The sequence below is a fragment of the Trachypithecus francoisi genome, unplaced genomic scaffold (assembly GCF_009764315.1).
Source record: "Trachypithecus francoisi isolate TF-2019V2 unplaced genomic scaffold, Tfra_2.0 Lachesis_group13, whole genome shotgun sequence".
In the NCBI taxonomy this organism is placed as follows: Eukaryota; Metazoa; Chordata; class Mammalia; order Primates; family Cercopithecidae; genus Trachypithecus; species Trachypithecus francoisi.
The window spans coordinates 109,390,164-109,413,186 of NW_022681458.1; the positions used below are offsets into that span (position 1 = coordinate 109,390,164).

General features: G+C 47.7%; 1 protein-coding gene across 1 annotated transcript in view; it reads left to right on the top strand.

Annotated features, from left to right (window-relative positions):
* Positions 1–23,023, top strand: part of TMEM163 (transmembrane protein 163) — a 260,485-nt gene that overhangs the window by 234,608 nt on the left and 2,854 nt on the right. The window contains exon 6 of the mRNA XM_033231704.1: positions 15,479–15,590. Coding sequence (XP_033087595.1) covers positions 15,479–15,590 — 112 coding nt within the window. The remainder of the gene's footprint in view (positions 1–15,478; positions 15,591–23,023) is intronic.

The following is a 23,023-nucleotide window of genomic DNA, read 5'->3' on the forward strand; positions in this document are numbered from 1 at the left end:
AAGGTCGCCTTGAGATATCCTGACCGCTGAGGTCTTGCTCTGTGAGTGGACCAGCCATCTTCAAGGCTGCTTGTAGACTTTGATGGGAGAGGTGGTTCTCACAGCACTTTCATTTCAGCTCATGTCACTCTGATATTTTGACCTGAATGTGCAGATGTCATGAAGGGAGATGGTCTCCTACATAATGGGGGGGGTGGGCATTAGACTCCATCAGCTTCCCACCTGCTATTCCTTCCCCTGTCCTGGCATCAACAACTGCCCAACTCCGTTGGGAACTGAAATAAAAAAGCCTAGTATGTTAGTTCATTTTCAAGCTGCTGATAAAGACATACCTGAGACTGGGTGATTTGCAAGGAAAAAGAGGTTTAATGGACTCACAGTTCCATGTGGCTTGGGGGGGCCTCACAATCATGGCAGAAGGTGAAAGGCACATCTCACATGATAGCAGATAAGAGAACTTGTGCAGGAAAACTTCCCTTTGTAAAACCATCAGATCTCTTGAGACTCATTCACTACCAGGAGAATAGCACAGGAAAGGCTCACCTCCATGATTCAGTTACCTCCCACTAGGTCTGTCCCACAACACATGGGAATTCTGGTAGTTACCATTCAAGATGAGATTTGGGTGGGGACACAGCCAAACCTTATCACCTGGTGTTGATGGGAAGCATTTAGATGGAATTATAATAAAGCTGTCAGGGGGAGAGCCGTGAAACAAATCGCTAGAGTGGGACTCCAGGATGATACAGAATCAACAGCTGATACCTGCAACAAGATGGATGAATCTCAAAAACATGATGTTGACGAAAGAAGTCTAAGCCCCACCCCCCAAAAAATTCATACTGTGTGATTCCACTTCTATAAAATCCAAGAGTAGAAGAAATTAATCCATAGTGATTGTAGTCAGAATGTGGTTGCAGGGGGCTGAGAAAGGGACGCGAAGGAACTTCGGGGGTCATGGAAATATTCTGTTTTGTTTTGGGGATGGTTAAACAGGTGTTACCATTGACAGAATTTATCAAATTCAACATCTAAAATCTGTACCTTTGCTGTATGCTAATTACACCTCAATAAAAAGGTATATAATAATTTAAAAACTCTTAATCCCCAGGTACATTTTGGAGGCAGGGTGTTAGTCGATCACAGTGAGTTTTATTCCCATGACTTGCCAAATCCCAGGTCCCCTCTCCTTGCCTAACTCCTTTTTGACCATTTGCCAGGTCATTGTCTCCCACGGCTCCCATTCTTCAATTGTCTGCACCCCTTTCTGGCCACTGACTGCTTTATCCCAAGGTCAGAGGGAAAAACCAACTTGTTCCTAAATCAGTGCAATCTAATAAAACTTTCTGTGGTCATGGGAATGTTCTGTGTGTACACTCTTGAGTGTGATAGCCAGTAGCCATATTGAGCACTTAATTGTGGCTAATCAAATGAGGAACTGAGTGCTCAATTTTATGAATTTTAAATTTAAGCATATGTGTATAAATGTGAAAAATACATTAAAAAAAAAAGTTCGGATGGTGAGGAGTAATTGCAGTCAGGGACCACCTCACCGAGAAGCTGACACTTGAGCAGAGAGATGATGCAATGAGCCCTGTGGCTGCATGGAACCTGCAAGCAGCGAGAGCAGCATGTGCAAAGGCCCTGGGGTAGAAGCCTGCTAGTCATGCTTGAGGAACAGAGAGGAGGCCAGGGCGGCTGGAGCAGACTGAGAGAAAGGGAGAGTGTTAAGAGGTGAGGGCAGGAGTCCCCTTTATCCAGCTGGTTTGGTTGGGTTTGGCTTTTCTGCAAGGAGCTGGAAAAGACCATGTCTTATACTGTACACCAGGTCATGGGTACACTTATGCACCAGCTTGCAAGACTGTGTGGGGCAGTGCAGGGGCTGTGTGTCTTCCAGGAGAAAAGCTGACCTGGTCTGGCTGACCATGATCTCCTGAGCTAGAGTACAATAACCCACATCACGGGTCAGCATGACAATGCTCACCCAGATCCGATTTTGTCAGCTCTCCCCTAATTGCTTTTGAATCCTGAAATTAGGCCTGTGGCTTTCGCCACATTCCAGCCTGGCCGAGAGAAGTGGAAGCGGCGGGATAGGAAGCGTCAGGCCTCCTGGGCAGAGCTGGAGGATGGTTGGGGGCCCTGAGCTTGGGACACAGCTCTGTCACTGTCTCTCTGCCGTCTCTGGAGGAGTCACCCCTTTTTATGAGCCTCAGTGTGCCTCCGTTTCATCACCTGTGGCATGAATTAGATGCCCCCTAAGCCCTTTATCCTTTCTAATGCGTATGATTTTAAGATCACCTCATGGCTGTACAGAAGGGATGCTCGCCCTTGTCCATGGGGTTAGATTGGGGGCCCCGGGGATGTGTGTTTCCATGACTCGTTCTCTGAGATGACAGGATTAGTATTGGTATACACCAAAACATTGGAGATGTCATTTTTCTATACCCCAGGGGTCTGTCAGGTTCTTGGAATCCCTGTATAAGCATTTTGTTCAGTAGGGTAAAGGTGTTGTTTTTCACACTTTGGGGCAATGAAGTTGGAAAATTCAAATCCGAGCATTACTAGCTCTTGGAAGAGACATTCCACTCGGACTGGCCATTGGCTTTTGTCCCATACAGTCTGGAATGTAGGGGGCATGTTGGGAGAAGGGTGAGGTGGCATCTTCTGTGCTTCCCTGAAGTTTCAGCTGCAGGACGGTCTTAGTTCATTCAGGCTGCTATCACTGAATGCCATAGACTGGGCAGCTTACAAACAACAGAAGTGGATCTTTCATGGTTCTGGAGGTCAGGAGGTTCAAGATCCAGTCACCAGCAGATTTGGCGTCTTGTGAGGGCCTGGCTTCCTGATTCATCGATGGCTGTCTTCTCACTGTGTTCTCACATGGGGAAGAAGCAAGGAAGTCCTTTGGGGTCTCTCTTATGAGAAAGGCCCTAATCCCCAGAACTGACCCCTTCCACCCCAGGATGAGGAGAGCCGTATCCCAAGGCTGCATAAGGCAGTAAGAGCCCTGGGCCTGGATCCTGAAATGATTCTTCCCTCTGAGGCCTCTGGGGCTGCAATGAGGGGGGCTGACTTGAAGATTTCTCAAATGCCTTCGAGGCCTTTTCCCCGCATTGTCTTGGCTATTAACACCTGGCTCCCTTTCAGTCTTGCTAATCTCTCTAGCAAGTAGGTGCTCCATAGGCTGCTTGGATTCATTCCCTACCACACGCCCAGGCTGCAAATTTTCTGAATTTTTAACACTCTGCTTCCCTTTTAATTTTAAGTTCAACTTTAACTATTTTGCTCCCACATCTGATGGTAGGTTGTTAGATGCAGCCACACCACCTCTTGAATGCTTTGCTGCTTAGAAGTTTCTTCAACCACATACCCTAAGTCATCACTCTTAAGTTCAAACTTCCACAGATCCCTAGGACACAAACACAAGGCAGCCAAGTTCTCTGCTAAGGTATACATGGGCGATCTTCACTCCAGTTCCCAATAACTTCCTTGTTTCCATCTGAGACCTCTTCAGCCTGGCCTTCACTGTCCATATTTTTATCAGCATTTTGGTCACAACGATTTAACAGTCTCTAAGAAATGCCAAACTTTCCCTTATCTTCCAGTTTTCTCCTGAGCCTTCCAAATTCCTTCCAACCTCTGCCCATTACCCAATTCCAAAGCTGCTTCCACATTTTCAGGTATCTTTATAGCAACACCCCATTCTTGGTACTAATTTTCTGTATTAGGCCATTCTTTGTGTTGCTATAAATAAATACCTGATGCAAGGTAATTTATAAAGAAAATAGGTTTAATTGACTCATAGTTCTATAGGCTGTATAATAATGGCACCAACATCTGCTGGACTTCTAGTGAGGGCCTCAGGATGCTTACAATCATGGTAGAAGGAAAAGGGCAAAGCCAAGGAATCACACGGTAAGAGCAGTAGCAAGAGTGGGAGCAAGGAGGTTCCAAACTTCTAAACAATCAGATCTCACATGAAATAACTTGACAATAATCCCATTATCAAGAGGATGGCGCTAAACCATTCATGAGGGATCTGCCTCCATGATCAGGTCACCTCCCACCAGGCCCCATCTCCAACCTTTGAAATCACATTTCAACATGAGATTTGGAGAGGACAAACAGCTAAACCATATCAACAAGCCTGTCCAGTCCACATCTTGTACAGCTTCACCATTCTGTGGGATGGGAGGGACAGAAACGTGCTGTGAGGTCCATGCTCTCCCATTTCAATAGATATGAACTTGGGCTGACAATTCATCACAGACTTCCTTGTTGGTGCTTATCCAATATTTTCTTTCTTGCTCTCTTTTTTAAAAAATCTTACTTTCTAGGCCTTCATGGTATATTTTCTCATCTGAAGGCTAGTATCTTAAAAGCAAAAGCTATGCTTACTCTTTACATCTTGTAAAATGCTTCAGCCTATACACTGGTGCTCGCTGAATCTTTATTGATGTCATTGATTGAAGTATTTGGATTGTCCAGAAATTTCCCATTCCACATGGCTATGATATATACTAAACACTCTCATGAAGTCCAGGTTAGCAAACTGACGGTTCCTGAAAGGAGGGACTTACCAACTTCCAACCCGCACATCATGTATACACCATGCCGCCTATTCACTCCAACGTGGCACATTTCTCTGCCACAGCTTTTAAACAAACAGATCACACCATGTTACAGTCAGTGGCTTGTGTGTCTATCTCCCTAACTAGGTTGTAAGTTCCTTGAGAGTACAATGGTATCACATTTATGGCAGTCTCCCTATCACCCAGAGCCTCCTGCATAGTGGTTCCCAAGTGCTCTGTCAGAGCCAGCAGTGTGACTGACACTGGGCATGCGCTGGACAACAAATGAGCAACACAACGTTCTCCCTGACATAGAGCTAAGAAAGAGGGGTGGGTGAGCCAAAGACTACGAGATGCTGCAGCAAGTGCTAAATGTAGGTGTGGTGTTGTGCAATCTTCAGTGGGCAAAGGGTTCCTACTCAGCCTGGAGAGTCAAACAAGGTTTTCCAGAGAAGTTGATGATAAAGAGGAAATTTTTCGAAGGAATAAACAGAAGGCACTCAACTGGGGTTCACTAAGTTGACTTGAACATGAGGCATGGCAGTGATGGTAATCATGTAGAACCCAGGCTTCTGCAGGCCATACTACAGGGTCAGTGAGAACACTGATGGGCTGTCAGGAAAAGCTTAATAGAGGATAAAACACTTGAGATGTCTAGAAAAAGAAGTGTTTACCCACATCTGTCAGAAGCTCCTGAGACTTAAAAGCCAGCCCTCTGGCTCCATGTTCCACCACTGACCTCTAAGCCTCTGATTTAATCTTCGCAGTGGCTCTGGTTTGATCTGTGTCCTTTACTATACATTCCAATAATGGACATTAGGAACATGATGAACATTACAATGTACGTGATCATACCAGCTTACGTGCATAAGCTGAATTATGTAAACGTCAGTAATTATTACCTAGGAATCTCTGAGAGAGTATTTTTTTTAAAATTAGTTTTATTGAGATATAATGTACATACCATTCACCCTTTAAGTATACAATTTGATGAGTTTTGACAGATGTGTATTGTTACAGAACTACCACCACAATGAAGATATAGAATATTTCCATCATCCTCAAAACGATCCCTCCTTCCCCTTTGCAGTCATTAATCACCTCCTCTCCCCAGCTAATCTGCTTTCTGTCACTATAGGTTCCCTTTTCTGCAAAGTCATATAAATGAAATCATTCAGTATTTAGTCTCTTGTGTCTATATCCTTTTATTTAGCATAATGCTTTTGAAATGCAGCCCTATTCTTGCCGAACATATCTGTGGTTCATTCTTATTTATTGCTGAGTAATATATTCTGTTGTCTGGACAGATCACAATTTGTTCCATTCACCAGTGGTTGGACATTTAGGTTATTTCCAGTTTTTGGCTATTATGAAATTAGCAGCTGAGCACATTGGTGTGAAGTCTTCATGTGGACATATGCCTTCATTTCTCTTGGAGTAGAATTGCTGAATCCTATGGTAAGTCTATATTTAATTTCACAAGGAATGGCCAATCTCTTTTACAAAATGACTGTACCATTTTACATTCTCACCAGCAACATATGAGACTTCCAGTTGCTCCACATCCTCACATACATGGTATTATGTGTTTTCTTTCTTTTAATTTTGGTGATTCTAATGAGTATGTAGTGGTCACTTACAGTGGTTTTCATGTACTTTTCCCTGTTGACCAATATTGTTGATTATCCTTCCTTGTGTTTATTTGCTGTTCTTACATCTTATATGGTAAAGTGTTCCAATTTTAGCCTTTTTTTTTTTTTTAAATTGAGTCACCTGTTTTCTTCTTACTGAGATGTAGAAATTATTAAATATTCTGGATACCAGTTCTGTATCAGATATGTTTTACTTTTTTTTTTTTTTTCTGTATCATGGCTTGCCTTCATTTTCTTAGTAGTCTTTCAAGGAGCAAAAGTTTTAATTTTGATAAAGTCTAACTTATCACAGTTTTCTTAATGGTTAGTGTTTGTTTTTTGTCATAGGAAATAATTTGCCTAACCCAAGTTCATACATAATTTAGTTTTACAGTTTTAGCTTCACCTTGAGATCTGCAGTCCATCTCACATTAAAATTTATATATTGTGTGTGAAATAAGGATCAGGATTTCTTTCTTTCCATACACATATCCAGTTGTTCCAGTGCCGTTAGTTGTAACGAGTTTACATTTTCCACTGGATTGCTTTTGTGCTTTTGTCTAAAACTAAATGACTACATCTGAGAGTGGGCTGATTTCTAGGCTTTCTGTTTTGTTCTGTTGATCTGTATGTCTGTCTGACTTTATGATAGTGTCACTTCTTGATTACAATAGCTTTATAATCAGTTTGGAAATGACTTACTTCATAAATCAAATAAGGAGAGGCCTTCTGTCAACCTTTCAAATTTGTTCTTTTTCAAGATCACTTCGGTTGTTGTAAGCCCTTTCATTTACACGCACATTTTAAAATCAACTTGTCCATTTTTATTTCTTTAAAAGAGCCTGCTGGGATTTGGCTTACGGTGGCTTTTGCATCCAGATCAATTTGGGGAGGACTAACGTTTTAATAATAATTGAACACAGTATATCTTTCCATGTACTAAAATCTTTTATCTCCGTAATATTTTGTAGTTTTCAGTGCACAGGTATTACATATAAAATTTATCACTGAGTATTTAGTATTTTTATGCTACTTTAAATAGTGATTCCCAAAACTCCATATTTCTAGCTAGTGTACAGAAATACAGTTGAGTTTTACTTACTAACTTGGTATGTAGTCTTACTAAACTCACTTATAGTTTTAATAAGTATGTTTTGTGTGTGGGAGGGGTGGTAAATTACTGAGGATTTTCAAAATAGAAAATTATGTAGTCTGTAAATAAAAATGGTTTTACTTCTTTCTTTTCTATCTGTGTACTGGCTAGTCCCTCCTAATCAGTGTCAAATAGAAGTAATGTAAGTAGATGTCCTTGCCTTTTTCGTGATCTTAGGAGTAACATTCATTTTTTTCACCATTGGTTGATATTAGTTGTAGGTTTTTCCTAGATACCATTTATCAAGTTGAAGAAATTCCTTTCTATTCCTAGAGTGCTGAGAAGTCTTTTTCCTTCCTCCCTTTTTCCTTCCCTTCTCCATGAATGGGTAGTGACACATTTGACACATCAAATGCTTTTTCTACTTCTATTGAGATGATTATATGGGCTTTCTTTTTGTTCTGTCAATATGGGAAATTGCTTTGATTGATATTTGAATGTTTAATCAACTTTGTTTCCCTAGGGTAAACCCCATTTGGTCATGTTGTATTATCCTTTTTATATATTGCTGAATTTGTGTGGCTGATACTTCGTTGAGGACTTTTAAGTCTGATTCATGAGAGCTACTGGTCTGTAGTTTTCTTATGATTCTTTTGCTTTTAGTGTCATAGTAATGCTGGCCTCAGAAATAAATTGGAAGTGTTTCTTCTTTATCTTTTTTTCTGAAAGAGATGTTTTAGAATTGGTTATTTCTCCTTTAAATGATTAAATGTTTCACAGAATTTGCCAATAAAACCATTGGGGCCTGAAGTTTTGTGAGAAAGATTTTCACTACAATATCAGGGTCTTCAATCGCTACAGGGTTCTTCAAGTTATCTACTTCTTGAATGACCTTCGATTTGTCCATTTCTTCTACGTTGTCAAATTTATTGGCATCAAGTTGGTTGTATTTCCTTACTTAATTCTTAATAGATCCTGTTGGATCTGTAGTGATGTGCCTTCTCTCATTCCTGATGTTGGTAACGTGTGTCCTCTTTTTTCTAGATGAGTCCTGGAGGTTTATCCTATGTTACTGATCTTTATTAAGGTCTTTGGTTTTATTGATTCTTGTCTACTGTGTATCCATTTTCTATCTCATTGGTTTCTTTCTTTTTTTTTTTTTTGGAGATGGACTTTCACTCTTGTCACCCAGGCTAGAGTACAATGGTGTGATCTTGGGTCACTGCAACCTCCGCTCCTGGGTTCAAGTGATCCTTCTGCCTCGGCCTCCCGAGTAGCTGGGATTACAGGCATGTACCACCATGCCCAGCTAATTTCGTATTTTTAGTAGAGACAGGGTTTCACTATGTTAGTCAGGCTGGTCTCGAACTCTTGACCTCAAGTGATCCACCTGCCTCGGCCTCCCAAAGTGCTGGGATTACAGTTGTGAGCCACCGTGCCTGGCCTGTCTCGTTGATTTCCACTCATAAGTTTATTATTTCTTTCCTTCTTACTTTGGGATTAATTTGATTTTCTTTTAATTTTTTCTTAAAGGCAAAGCTCAGATCATTGATATTAGGCCTTTTAAACATTTTTAAGTACATTATTTACTATAAAATTTCCTCTACGCACTGCTTTTGCTGCATACCACTAATTTCAATATACTGTTGTTCTACTTTCTTTCACTTGAACATATTTTGTAATTTCCCTGGTAATTATTCTTTGATTCATGAGTTTTTAAGAAGTGGGTTGTTCTATTGTTTAGTTTCCAAATACTAGAATATTCTAGATATTATCCTGTTACTGATTTCTAGTTTAATCCCATTGTCAGAGAATATGCCTTGTATGATTCCAGTTTTTTAATTGGTTGATATCTTTTTAATTGCATAGAATGTGATCTACATTAATATTACATTTAAAAAGAATGTGTGTCCTGCCTTTGTAGGGTAGATGTTCCATAAATGTCAGGCAAAGCTGGTTGATCGTGTTGTTGAAGTCTTCTGTTTACAGACTTTCTGTTAGTTTGTTCTATCAGTTATGTAAAGTATTATGATCTTCATCTTTAATTTTGGATTTGTCTGTTTTCATTGCTGTAATGAATGGTCTATATGTTCCGTCATTTGCATGCACGTACAGGTGTAGCACAGCACTAAGATAAATTCACATGAGTGAGTGGCTTGCTCAAAGGGGAGATTTGTACTTTTCAGAGAAATTGTCAAATTGTTCTCTGTACAGGTTGGACCATTTTGCACTGCCACCAATCAGAATGGTATGAGAGACTGTTTTCTCATAGCCTTGTGATATTTTTGGTTAGATAAAAAGGGTGTTACTATTGTTTTGGCTTTCATTTATTTTATGAGCATTTGAGCCTTTTTCAGAGGTTTAAAATTTGTTATTTTTAACTGTCTCTCACATATATTTTTGTTCATTTTCTCTTTGTTGGTCTTTTTCTTCTAGATTTCCATGAGCCCTTTATATAGTAAGCAGATTAACCCTTCGTGATAATGTTTTTCCTAGTTTGTATTTGATCTTTCCCCTGAATATGCTTTAACTTCTGTCTTGTCAAGTATGTCAATCTTTTATGGCTTTGAGATGGTCAGAAAAGGTCTTTGCTACTACAAGATGTTGAAGGAGCTTGCCAGCATGGACAAAACTTATGTGGAGTTTACCTTTAATGTACATTTATACTTGGCTCTGAATGAGTGGCTAATTTCCTTAAACCTTTTTGTCGTAATCTTCCATCATTCAGTGAAGATTCAATTGTGAGAAATTATAGAGACATAGTACTGGTAACAGCAGGAACTCAATACCTAGCAAGGAAATTGCTGTTGCTGTTTTCACGGAGTCCACTGTTTAGGGACATGAGAGATGATGATGAGGCCTTCGATGAGGCAACCTGGTACAGTTTACAGCTGGGAACAATTCCAGGTCCTGCCACTAGCAGAGTGACCCTGGGAAAGTCATTTAGCCTCTCTCCAACTGTTTCTGTCAGACGCCCACTCTGACACTGCTGAGAATTCCGTGGCATGGTAGGTGTGGCTGCACCTTGAGAAAAGTCAATGGTGGTACAGCCTACGCGTGTTAGGGTTTCTCATAGTCAGCCATGTCTCCATGTCTGCTGTGGCTTCCTGACTCTCCGGAAGGAATCTTCTCAGAAACTTTCTTTTATTAAACTTAGAGACTGTCTTAGCTTGGGGTGCCAAAGACAAATGTCATAGACTAGGTGGCTTAAACAACAGGAATTTCTTCTTCACAGTTCTGGAGACTCAAGTCCATGATGAATGTGCCAGCAGAGTCAGCGTCTGGTGAGGGATCCTTCCTTGGGTTATAGATGGCTGCCTTCTCACTGTGTCCTCATGTGGCCTTTCCTTGGTGCACATGGGTGGTGGGGAAAAAGATCTTCTGTTTTCTTATAAAGGTACTAGTCTCTTACAAGGGTACTAGTCCCCCCCGCCCCCATGACCTAATCTAACCCTAATTATCTTTCAAAGGCCCCGTCTCCAAATACTGTCACATTGGGGTTAGGGCTTCAACATATGAATTTTGTAGGAACACAGACATCTCGTCTATAATAGGGACTGATGTCTTTTTAAACCTAGTTTTATAGGCAGAGTCTCACTCTGTTGCCCAGGCAGGAGTGCAGTGGCACTATTATAGCTCACTGCAGTCTCAACCTCCTGGCCTCAAGTGATCCACCTGCTTCAGCCTCCTGAGTAGCTGGGGCTACAAGCGTACGCCACCATGCCTGGCTAATATTTATATTTTTTGTGGAGATCAGGTCTTGCTATGTTGCCCAGGCTGGTCTTGAACTCCTGGCTTCAAGTGATCTTCCCACCTCGGCCTCCCATCACTGGGATTCCAGGCATGAGCCACCACGCCCAGCCAGGTACTGATGTCTTGAGCAGGCTGCTGACTGCATCTCTGTGACATTCTGTTCATGCCAACAGTCAACGTGGGAGCCGTGTGGAGAGAGGAGCACGTGCACTGCAGGAAAGCCATCTGGGCCTGGGCAGGGAAATCACAGAGCTTTTAGGACACTGAAAGCTGGTTTTGGGAGAGGGGCTTTGGCAGGTCTGTGCCAGCCTGGATCCTTCTTGGGTTCCTCCGCAGGGTTCGTCTGTTTCTGAGGCAGATCCACTCAGCAGTGGTGACCTGCAGCCTGCAGCTTTGGGTGACACTCAGAGATGGCCTCAGACTCTGTTCTAGAGGGAAAGGTAGTTGCTCTCTCAGAGCCAGTCCTAGGAGCAAAGGGTGGCTGGTAGAAATAATCCATGCTCAGAAAAAGCCTGCCTTTTGCATCTTGGCTTCTCTACATTAAAAAACTTAGCTTCCCAATACTAATATAGCATTCACTCTGTGCCGGGCCCTGTTTGACCCCATGACACATCCGTATGAAGTTTTATGGCAGGGTTCAGGCAGAGAAGCAGACTCCTCTAAGTGACGCAGAATAGGGGTTTGTGGCAGGGATGAGACTTTCCACATGGTGGTTGCTGGTGCCGACGTCCTGGTAAGGCCGTTGCCTCTGAGTGTGGTGTTGGCCTGAAGTCAGCAGCCGTGCAGTCAGGAAAGAAGGCTGAGCCAGGAGGAGGGGGCAAGCACAAACTGGCGCCCATGAAGATGGCCTGGACCTGTAGGTGACCCTCACTGTCTCAGCCTCCATGACATTGGGCATCCTGCAGAAGAAGCGGGCGCCTTTGCCGCAGAGCTATATGCACCCCTGGCTCATGACTCAGCGAAGCTGGAGCGGGGGGATGCGGCAGGAGGGGAGAATCCACGGGCCCGGTGCTGCCCTGCTCTCCCCTGGGCGAGTCCGTGGAGCCACGGAACATGCCTGGCTGAGGCGCGGCAGCACCGAGCCGCTTCACCACCTTTCACGGCCCATGCGGGTGTCTCTGGGAGTCAGCTTCAACCGGGAACCATGGAGGAAGGAAATTCTGGGCGGCGTGGTTGCCCTGAGCTCTGTGCTCGCAGTGCATGCGGCCGCCATCAGGGGGTCTGTTGTTTTTTCCACTTTATAGGTAGGACAGTGGAGGGAGGGAGGGGTTCAGGGACCTGCCCAGAGTCACACAGCTAGTAAGTGGGGCTCCTGCTTGAGTGCCTTTGAAGCTGCCACCCAGTGGTTCTACTTTTTCGCCCCGGGAAGCCCGCCCCAGTCCTCCAGGAGCTGGACCTCGCCGGCCCCTGCGGTCCATGGAGAGCGCCCCCGAGATGAAGCCTCCCCGGTGCCGGAAGCTTCCCGCACAGCCCCTTGGCAGGCCGCGGTGCAGCTCAGTCCTGCTCTTGTGGAAGCTGAAGTTTGCTTCACCATGCATACTTGTTTCTCGGTGACAAGCTTCCTGGGTCTCTCACAAGAATGCTGACCAGCCTTGGTTGGGGCTCACCGTGAGTACCCAATGTGGCCGGCAGGTAGAGGACGTTTGTGTGTGGATCGTGTGTTTCGGCCCCTTAACAACAACTCCTACCTTTCATTGCCAGCGGCTGCCAGGGGCTGTAGGCATCCCACTGCCGCTTACAGAGGAGCAACTGAGATCCAAGTGTTCGTTTCCAGTAAGCCGTGGAGTTTAGAGTTGAACAAAGGCCTGCCTGGCACACTCCTGCCGCTGGGTCGGCCGAGCCCTGGTTCTGAAGCTCCCTTTAGAGATGGAGGAACGGTCACCAAAGCCATGGGTGGCGTTTCTTGAGCTGCATCTCAGGGTGGGGCAGCCCAGCCCAGCCCCTGTGCCCCAGGGGCCTAGATGGGGTAAGCACAGATTTTCTCTACCTCTGGACACTTAGGGAGGAGGGCTTTGCAAACAGACTGAATGGAGCCAGAGGGGATTCAGGCGTGGGGTAAGCAAAGGGAGCCTTCGGTCTCCAAATGTGAGGCCTCAAAGTTTTTGACTTTCCTAACTGCCTCAGTATCCCGGCCTGTGCTTCCTGAGTCCCGTTAGCACCTGGGGCTATTGACATGCGATTCTTTGGTCGGGTGTCTTACTTCTAGCTGTTATAACAAAACACCACAGACTGGGTGACTCATAAACCACAGACATTTCCATCTCACAAGTTCTGGAGGCTGGGAGTCCCAGACAAGATGCCGGCAGATTCAGTGCCTAGTGGGGGCCCTTTTCCTGGTTCCTAAGACGGTGGCTTCTCCCTGTGTCCTCACATGTGGAAGGGGCAAGCCAGCTCTCTGGGGCCTCTTTTGTAAGGGCACTCATCCCATTCATGAGGGCTCTGTCCTTGCGACCTAATCACCTCCCAGAGGCCCCCCTCCTCATACCATCATCCCGGCAATGAGGTTTCCATGTGTGAATTTTGGCGGGGACACATACTCAGATGGTAGCATCATGTTCAGTTTATTTTCTGTGGGTGCTGTCTCCTGGACTTCAGCTGAGTCCCTGCACAAAGAGAGCGTCCATCTGGGGCTCCTGACCCCTCCCGCTGTGTCCCCTGCTGTGTAACCTCCGCATAGGAGGGACTGAAGAGTTGTCAGGAGACCTGGTTTGGGATGGGCCTTACTGGCCATTTGAGGAGGTGAAACTTCAATGAGTTGATTACTTTAAATCACCTTTTAAATGTGAAAGAATTTTAGGTTAATAGAAGAGTTTTACAGATAGTACAGAGAGTTCCCATATCCCCTCCATCCAGCCTGCCCTGCTGTTAACATGGCACACAGCCGCGGCAAATTCGTCTCTACCGCGGGATGACGGTGCTCTTCACAGAACTCTAGACTCCCTTCTCATGTCCCCAGTTTTCCCACTGATGACCTTTTTCTGTTCGAGGATCCAGTCTGGATGCCATGTTGCATTTAGTTATCAAATCTCCTTAAGTGTCCGGTGTGTGACAGTCTCTCGGTCGTTCCTCGTGTTTCATGACCTTGACACGTGAGACGTAGTGGTCGGGTATTTTGTAGCCCGTCCCTCAGTTTGGGTTTGTTTGATGTTGTTTTGCAGTTAAAATGAGGTTATGGATTTGGGGATGGAACACCATGGAGGTAAAGTGCCCTTCTTGTCACATCGTATCGGGGGCGACATGGTACTAACACAACTTATTAACGGTAATGTGAACCTTGATCACTGGGCTAAGGTGGTGTCTGCTGGGGTTCTCCATTGGTAAGCTACTGTTTTTGCCTTTCTATCCTCTCTGTTCAATTTGAGTCTCTAAGTCCAGCCCAAACTCAAGGGCAGGGGATGGGGTGGGGAGTAGCGAAGAGTTTGTGAACATAGGTTGCCAAAACCACCACTGCCATTGACCCATGTTTTCAGGGAGATGCTTTGACCTTATACAGATAACCTGTTTCCAGTGAAGTGGTTTTTCAAATGGCTTTGTTAAGTTTTGAACATGAAGCAGGCTGTCTCTCTCTTCCCAGGTTCTGACACGAGGTTTGTGAATTTGATTAATAAAACGCGTAGGGAAAAGCCGATTTCTTTGCCTATGTATGATGCTGCATCTGAGTTCTGCTGGCAGGTGCATTTTAATATTGGGAAATCTGAAGGCTGTGTCTCATGGGGGTGACACATGGGAGCTTGAAGCAGAAGAGCTGGATGGGCCCCAATGTCAGGAGATAGTGGTGCTTACTTATTGCATATGGGACTCCATTGTTTGCTTGCAAAAGTAAGGTAACAATTTAGAGGAAGTGTTCAGATAACGTCAGTAGCAGACTCTATTTTTAGATGCTATTTTCTCTAGCCATGTTTATATGAACTCTCAATTGCCCTGTGTGAATTTAAGGGGAAAAGATACGGTTTTAAGTAGCTCCGGCCATAACTGACCCTGTGGCAAATTCAGTTGTCTCTGTTGAAGGATTGTTAGGCCAGTGGTGTGTTTATGTGTTCCAAAATTCTCAGTCAATTGCTTGGTGAAGTATCTGTGGAAAATTCTATTTAGAAGACACTGTTCTTAGCATTCTGACCAACTCTGTTATTGATCTATGACTGCTACTCATTTTAGCAGAATAGTGGGAAGGTGAATTTCCTACAGGAAAATAAATACATAATGGTTTTCTAAGTAAATATAAATTGGGATTATCTGTTTTTGAGCATCTTTTCCAATTCCTGGTGACACATAACTGAGATGTGAAAGCATGCAGTATACCCCCACCTGGTGGCAGCATACCTGACTGACTACTTGTACTTGGAACAAAGCTTATCTATAAGGCAAGTGGGTTGGATATGATCTGCTCCAGCAGGAGGTGAACTGTTGAAATCTGGAACTTTCTCTTGCAGGACGATTTCCTGTTCAGTGTCTCCATTTTAAGTGGGATTCTTTGCAGCATCCTGGCCGTGTTGAAGTTCATGCTGGGGAAGGTTCTGACCAGTAGAGCACTCATCACAGATGGTGAGTAAGGCTAGGATGCCTAATCCCTGGGGGCTGAGCTCACAGTGGAGGAAGATGCTGTTTGGGTCTCTTTTAGTTGCTTCCCTTGCTGGAGAACTCAATAATTTGGAATCCATTTCTCACTCTCCTACCCACCTCAAGCTGTTTAATGATTCTCAGAGCTCCCGTATCAGGGCAGATATCTTGTGCCCTGGAAATTTAAGGAACTCTTCATAAATCACCTCCACTCTGACCTCCTAGCAGGGAGGCTCGGGGCTCCCCAGCCTCTTAATCATGAAGCACAAAGGGCTTCCTGGAGTCTTGGGTTTTATGTGCATTGCTCCCCATAAAAAGTAAATGCCTTTTCTGGATTCTATAAATGTTGCCTTTGTGAATTCTCCATGCTTGTTTTTCCTTCCAGCTAGTGGGACGCTCACCTGGGAGTTCAGGTAGCAGTTACCAGGTGCCTGCTCTGGGGAAATGACCTGTGTGTTCTCTGCTTAGAATCTCAACCAGTTAGAAAAGTCTGTGTGTGTCCCTGTGGGACAAGAGGAACTTCTTTTGTGACCTTTGGGATGACAGAGAGAGGGGTGTGTGAGTGCAAGAAAAGTACGTTTCAGGCCCCAGACTCGCTGATATCACTGATGTATAGACAAGAAACTTGATAAGCATTGCCTCCTGGACATGTTGCTTTTATTTATTCTTGGGCATGTGCGGAGCCCAGGGGTCAGGAGTAAAGTGGGAGGGGGTCAAAGGGCAAAAGTCTTGTGGGTTGGTGGGTGCACCTGCACAGAATAGAGCAGAAATATGTGGATTCTTTTTTAAAAAGTTTATATATGTGTGTCTGTATATGTATATGTGTACACACAAACATGAAAATGTTTTACATGTTATACACGTGTGTGTGTGTGTGTGTATGTGTATATATATATATTTTTAAGATGGGGACTCACCATATTGTTTCCCAGGCTGGTCTAAAACTGCTGAGCTCAGGCAGTCCTCCCACCTCAGCCTCCCAAAGTGCTGGGATTACAGGTGTGAGCCACTGCGCCCGGCTGGATTATTTTTGTAAGAAACACTTCCTTGTCCCAAACTCTCAAGGCTCTTTTGTGTGTGAAGTGTGGAGTGCAGACGTGCATGGTGACAGTGACAGCTATGGGGCCCTTCTCACCCGCAGGAGGGAGCATGGTGACATGGCGTGGGCTCCTTGTCTTAGCCAATGTTGAGGATCTGCTGGGTGCAGAGCTGGACTTTGCACAGTGGGCAGGGGTACAGGAAGCCAAAGTGATGTTTCCTCCCTGGGACGGAGCTCTGGCCCAGGAATCCATCCGCAGAGGTGGCAGGACTGTTGGCAGGTGGCGGGACTGTTGGCAGATGTGTTGGCAGGTCTGGGGGATGAGGGTGGGGATGTGGGCTGATTGTCCTTGTTGGGGAGCCAGGAGTCCCTGTGCCCACTGCCTGCCCCCACTCCGCCTCCTGAGTATGCAACATGGTGTCTTGGGAAGGCAGGAGGAGGCCCCCAGCTTTTCACCCATGGCTACCCTCAGAAGAGCATTACCCGTGTGCATGGATGTGCATGGGGTTCCTTTGAACGGGCCTGAAGATGTTGGGGGTTATGGGACCTGACATCCTGACCTTAGAATCCCAGACCCCCGACGCTCATCAGTTGACCACTACCAGGCTGGCAGCACTGAAACTTCTTGGGCTGTTTGTTGAAAACAAAGATTCCTGGGCCCACCCCAAAGATTCTGATTCCAGGGGGTTGAGTTGGGGCCCGGGAACTGGTGTTTTATGCCAGCACCCCTGTCTGTGTGGCGCACACCAAGGTTTGGTGCTGCCCCTGTGCCCACCCCAGGGGCCAAGTACAGCATCTTTCCAGGGAAGGTGGCCCCTGCTGTGTCCAGCACTCCTGCATGCCATGTGACCCGCAGCTCAGAGTCCTTCCTCAAGTCGCCCTGCCCAGCAGGACCTGCTGTTGGTTTCTGCCCTTGTGAGATGCTGCCTTGCTCCTTGGGCTGAGGAAGCCTTTAGTCCATATGAAACCAAAGCTATTCAGACGGTAAAAGTGGTTTCAAATGGCAAGAGGATTGACTACCTTGACTGCCTGGGTTGAGACTGCCTCTTTCCTGTGCACCTTTAAGCAGCGCTAAGGCCCCTCATGCGCAGCAGGCAGGCAGGACCCCTTTCCCAAGCTCCAGATGAAGCCCTAGGTTGCCGCTTCCTGCCAGGCTGGGGGAAGGCAGGATCCTGCTGCCATCAGGTCCCGGGTTTGATGCTGTTGGAGCGTGAAGCTGCAGTAACACCGGATCAGCGGGGGTTCACACTCTGCTAGGTGCTGCGCTGGCTGGGGACGCCAGCTCCGGAGCAAGCCTCCCTTTCCAGTTTCTGCCTTATTGCTGTGAGGCATCCTGCCCTGATCCCCAAAACGTGGTTGCAACTCAGCCAAGCAACCCCTCTGCTATAAATAGACAGGTCTTTCTAGCACAGCCGGATCTAAAGAACTTGCAGTTCAGCCTCCTGAGAATGACACAGCATACTGAGCCACAGCCTGGGCTTCTGGGGTCTCTGTCACCCACTGAGACATCGTAGAATTATAGGCAGCTTGCATCAAGTTGACCCGAATATGTTGTCCTGCAAGACCTGGGTTCATCTGCATGGCCTTCCCTGTCTGGAGCACACCTGGGATTTGGAGTAGGGAGTTCACCCACTGGGATTTTTGTAGTCTGCTGCTTTGTGGTCTGCAACATCAAATGCCTTCCTTGGCCATGGAGCCCTTCTTTCCTTAGGGACGAGTGTAGCCGGGACACCGGGTGGGTTCTGTGTGAGCGCCGAGGGATGAGTGGGCCCTAGCCAGGGGTTTGGGTTGGGACCTCCAGCTGCCTTAGAGGTCCCTTTACAAGGCTTTGAGGGCCACTCTGGCCCAGCCCTGTAGGGATGCAGAGTGGAGGCCTGGCTGGCCTCGGCTTCCCTCAGCCGCGTACGCTGCCCACCTTCCCTTCAATGCTTCCTTACCCAGAACAGGAGGGAAGGGCAGGAAGCCCTAGGGTAGGCAGTGTGGGTCTGAACAGCTTTCTGGGCTCCCGGTGGTGAGTCCACAGCAGGCAGCTCCTCGGCCGGCTCCCAGGCAGGCTGTGCAGCCCCTCTGGCTGGCCCATGTGTGGGATCTTGATCCACCTCACTGAGGTTGGGGTGCAGGCAGCCTCACTCGCCGGACACCTGGCTGTGGAGCCAGCAGTCAGAGCCCCAGCAGGAGTCCCTGACCCCGCCCTGCCCATGCCCCACGGGGCTTGGCCCCCTCCTTGGAACACTGGCTCTGTGACTTGGTTGGTGCTGTTTCCTATCATTGTAGATATTCCAGATACACGATCTCGGTCTAGGCTTCACTGTTCTGGCTTCCACCATGTTATATGGTGTTCAGAGGAGAACAACAGTAAGGCTGCTTTTCTAATGAACAACTTCTGACTTTGATTTCACGCACACGCATCCTTCACACCCATAAGCAGTATTTCCATCATACTTGTGAACCAGGGAGGAGGTCGTTACAAGGAAAAGTGGGGGGTTTGGGTGAAAACTATCTCACAATCAGGCGAAGAGTGGAGAAGAGCCGTCTCCAGGCAGAGGGAGTCCGAGTGAGGCAGGGGCATGGGGGGGTCCCTTCCTCAGAAATGGGGGACAGAGCATGGCGGGGCTTGAGGTCTAGGGTGGGATGTGGGATATTTTGTCAAATGTTGAAACAGGTAGGGCGACATGAGTGCTATTTTCTGCGGAGCCCGCTGGTCATCGGTGGTGGGGAGCACAGTGGAGGGAGCTGGGAGCTGAGCAGGGGGAGGCCTGGGGAGAGGAAGGGATGGCAGGCTCGGATGGGGTGAGGGAGAGGGTTTGGGAGGTGGTGGGGTAGGTGTAGAATGAGCAGCGTGGGAGTGAATCGGCTGTGTGGGTTTGATGAGTGCAGAGGCAGTGCCCCTCCCCGAGCCTGTTCCCAGGAGGCCCTGTGCTCTGTGGCCCTGCCATCCCCTGCTAGGTGGGTGTGTCGCTGGCAAAACATGGCAGGAGTAATTGTAGCCTCTCCTGCTAATTGTACTGTGTGGGATCTGGGCTTCTTCCATTCGTTGATGAGCAGAACTAGGGAGCGATCTGTATTTATCTTCTCTCTGTTCTTTCCTCACTTTTGAAGGTGGGTGGGCAGGATGGGGTCAGGGAGCCATGGCTGTCATGAACCTTGGGGGTTCCCTGTGGCTGCCAGCCAAGCTGTGGCACAGCCAAGCATCCCCTCTGTGGGAGAGGGCGGCCTCCCCTGTCACCTGGCGGCGGCTGGGTCTCGAGCTGGAGCCAGGCTGAAGTGGGCCAGGCTGATGCTGCCGGCTCCCTTTGTCGCTGGGGTGTCCTTATAGCTGGGAGGCAGATCTTTGGGGAAAGGGACAGCAGGGTGTGGTTGATGGAGAACCTGTGCGGTGCAGTGAATCTGGTCTCATATGGTTTGTGGCTTTGGACGTTGTCACTTATGGGTTTGTTGCTATTGGGACTGGGCTGAAATCACGTAGGGTAATGTGATTTCATACAACACACACATACTACAAATCAGACAGAGGAAGAGCATGAGAGGGCACCGGGGGAGCGCTCTGGACGTGGGGCACAGCTTCAGTCCTGTGGGAACAGCTGGGGCGAATCTGGAAGCCCTGCTGAAACAGGGGCCTGCTCTCTTCTCCTGCTCCACATCCAGTTCTCAAATACCCCATCTATGACAATCTTCCAAGCACACAAGAAACTTTTAAATTAGAATATTCTGTGTACAAGGAATGTGTTTAACTACACAGATCCTGATCCAGCTGGCAAAGCCAGACTGGTGGAGCTCTAATCAGGATGGCCTTAGCCATCATTTTGTGCCATTGTATGCTCCTAAACTGGTTAACAGCATTTCTTCGTTAGAGCGGATCTGTGGTTGCAACTGTGGGGACAGGGCCAAGTCTGTGGGGCTGGCACTGCAGAGGGGAGTGACGGCAGGGCCTGCCTGCTGCGCTGGTGGGGGCTGGGGGCTCAGAGCTCTTCATGTGGAATGACGGACTGGGAAGGTCCTGACATTTGGAGCAAAGTGGCGGGTGGCCATGGACTCGGTCCCTATTCTCTGTGTGCTTGATCCAGCATCCTCAGGCAGACTCTCAAGAAATGAAGCTGAAATGAGTCAGGCTCTGTCATCACAAAAGGTGAGCCGAGCCGGGCAGGGCAGAGTCTCCACCTAGAAGATGCAGCTAACAGGTGACCCTGCCACCAGCCTCTCAGCTGTGCGGCATCAGGGAGCATCTGACGGGCCTGTTGTCAGGAATGGCAAGCTGGGGCGGCCTTGGTGCTGGCTGGCAGAGCGGGTGACTTGGTGGAGCTGAGTGGACATCTAGTGGCTGTCTGGGGAACCTCACGCTTTTGCCTCTGAGCAGCACCTGGCTTGGGCTTCCTTCTCCTGGGGTGACTGTCTGAGGAAGCCAGGCAGGGGTGGCGCTCAGGCTGGGCCCTTGCCTGCCTGCCTGCTTCCTCCTTCGTGTGGTCACTTGTTCATGCAGCGGTCATTTGCACCCCGATGAATGCTGGGCCCTGTCCTGGGACTTCGAATACTGCAAGGAGAGACCAAGTTCCTGTCCTTAAGCCTAGGTTTCCAGTGAGAGGAGTGGGGCGGTTAAAATGGCAAAGCTAGCCTGTTAGCTGGAGGCAGAAGGGAGTGGTGGGTGGAGAGGAGGAAGTTTAGGGGCTGGGGGCTGAGGACAGGGCTGGGAGGGAGGCCCTGGGCGACGGAGACAAGCCCTGTGGCCCTGAGGGGTAGGCAGGGTGGCTGTCGCAGGGTTGTGTGGCTGGATGTGAGGGGTCTGGTGCGATTTGAGCCCCTGATGGGGGCTTTCCTGCAGAAGAGTCTGGCTGCTGCTCACTGACAGAGGGTCCCTCTGGCTGTGGTGGGGTCCAGGGAGGACCACAGGTGGCTGGGGCAGAGCAGGGATCAGTGGGGAGAGTGAGAATGAGTTGGGGGAGTAACATCTGGTGAGGGGCAGGTTGGTGGTGTAAGGGAAGACGGGCTCCTAGAATCTCGGCCACTGGAGCTGGTGGCCCCATCTACGGAGCATGCGGCAGAGGGCGAGGTGGTGCTCAGGGCTCTGTTGTGGCTGTAGTCAGTCTGAGATGCTTCCGTGAGGAGCCTGTGCCTGAGGGCAAAGGTCAGGACAAAAGCTGGGAATTGCGAGGAGCAGGGCTTATGGATTGGCAGAGGGCCAGCTCAGAGGACGGAGCCTGGGACGCAGGGGAGGACCCAGCAAAGGGGACAGGAAGAGCCCTAGGGGGGTGTGAGGCTGGGGATGTGACCCCCACTGAGAAAGGGGCCTGTCACCACTGCAGGTAGCAGGATGAGGATGACTTTGACTTCGGGAAGGGCTGGGGGAGGAGGGAATCTGGGCAGAGGTGTGAGTGTGGAGGTAGCGGGCAGACTCTTCTGTGGGTTTTGTGAAGGCCAGTAGGAGATGGGGGAGGCGTGGGGTCCAAGAAGAGTTCAATGGGGATAGGAAGGTGGGTTAATTCCAGTAGAAATGATCCGATCCAATCTGGGAAGGAGGAAGGGAGGAGCATCACAAGAACCAAGCCCTTTGAGGTGGGCAAGGGAGCAGGGCACTGTAGGAACAGTTACAGGTGGGTGGTGGATGTGGTGTGGGGAATATGAGGTATCTTTGACCAAACCTAGGTGTCCTGAGCACGGGGGAGGGAAGGGTATACTGCCAAGTGCATCGCGGGGCACAGGCCAGTCCCTGGGGTGCCCTTGCAGGCCCGCGGTTCATCTTCCATTCCTGTGAGCGGCCATTGCATCTCCACCTTGGGTCCTGAGCAGATTTGCTCAGGTCACCCCTGCCCGGCAATCCTCCTCTGCCCCGGGGGAAGCCCAGCCTGGCGTGGAATGTTACGGGTCCACACAAACCTACTGGCAGGGCCTCCTTGGGCAGCGTGGACCTGGAGCTGCTTTTGGGGCCACCAGTGTGTTGGGGCAGGGGAGGAGCTGGTGTCCTTCGCGAGGAGACCCTAGAAGCTATCCTAAGCCACTCCCTTCCTGTGTGGCCTTTGACAGCTCTGGTAAAGTAGAAGTTATCACGTGTAGGCTGGGAGCCCCAGTGGGCTGCTGTGTGAAAAGAGATGGCAGTCGCTATCTAGTAGCTCCAGTTCTGTTTTTATGGCCATTTCTCCAACCATGTAGCCAATATTTTGCAAAAAACTTAGCGTAATAGACTTTGCATTTCTCTTCTGGAGGGAAAGGAGAAAACCTCAGGTGACTTACAGGAGACTCGGAAGGGAAAGGATGCAGGTTCGGGTAGATCCCAGCCCTTCTCAATCCTAATCACCCCCATCAATATGTTTAACCTCATTCTTAGTTTTCTTATCGGAAAACAGGGATGATGATGATGATAATGTGACGTCACACGATTGAGAAGGTT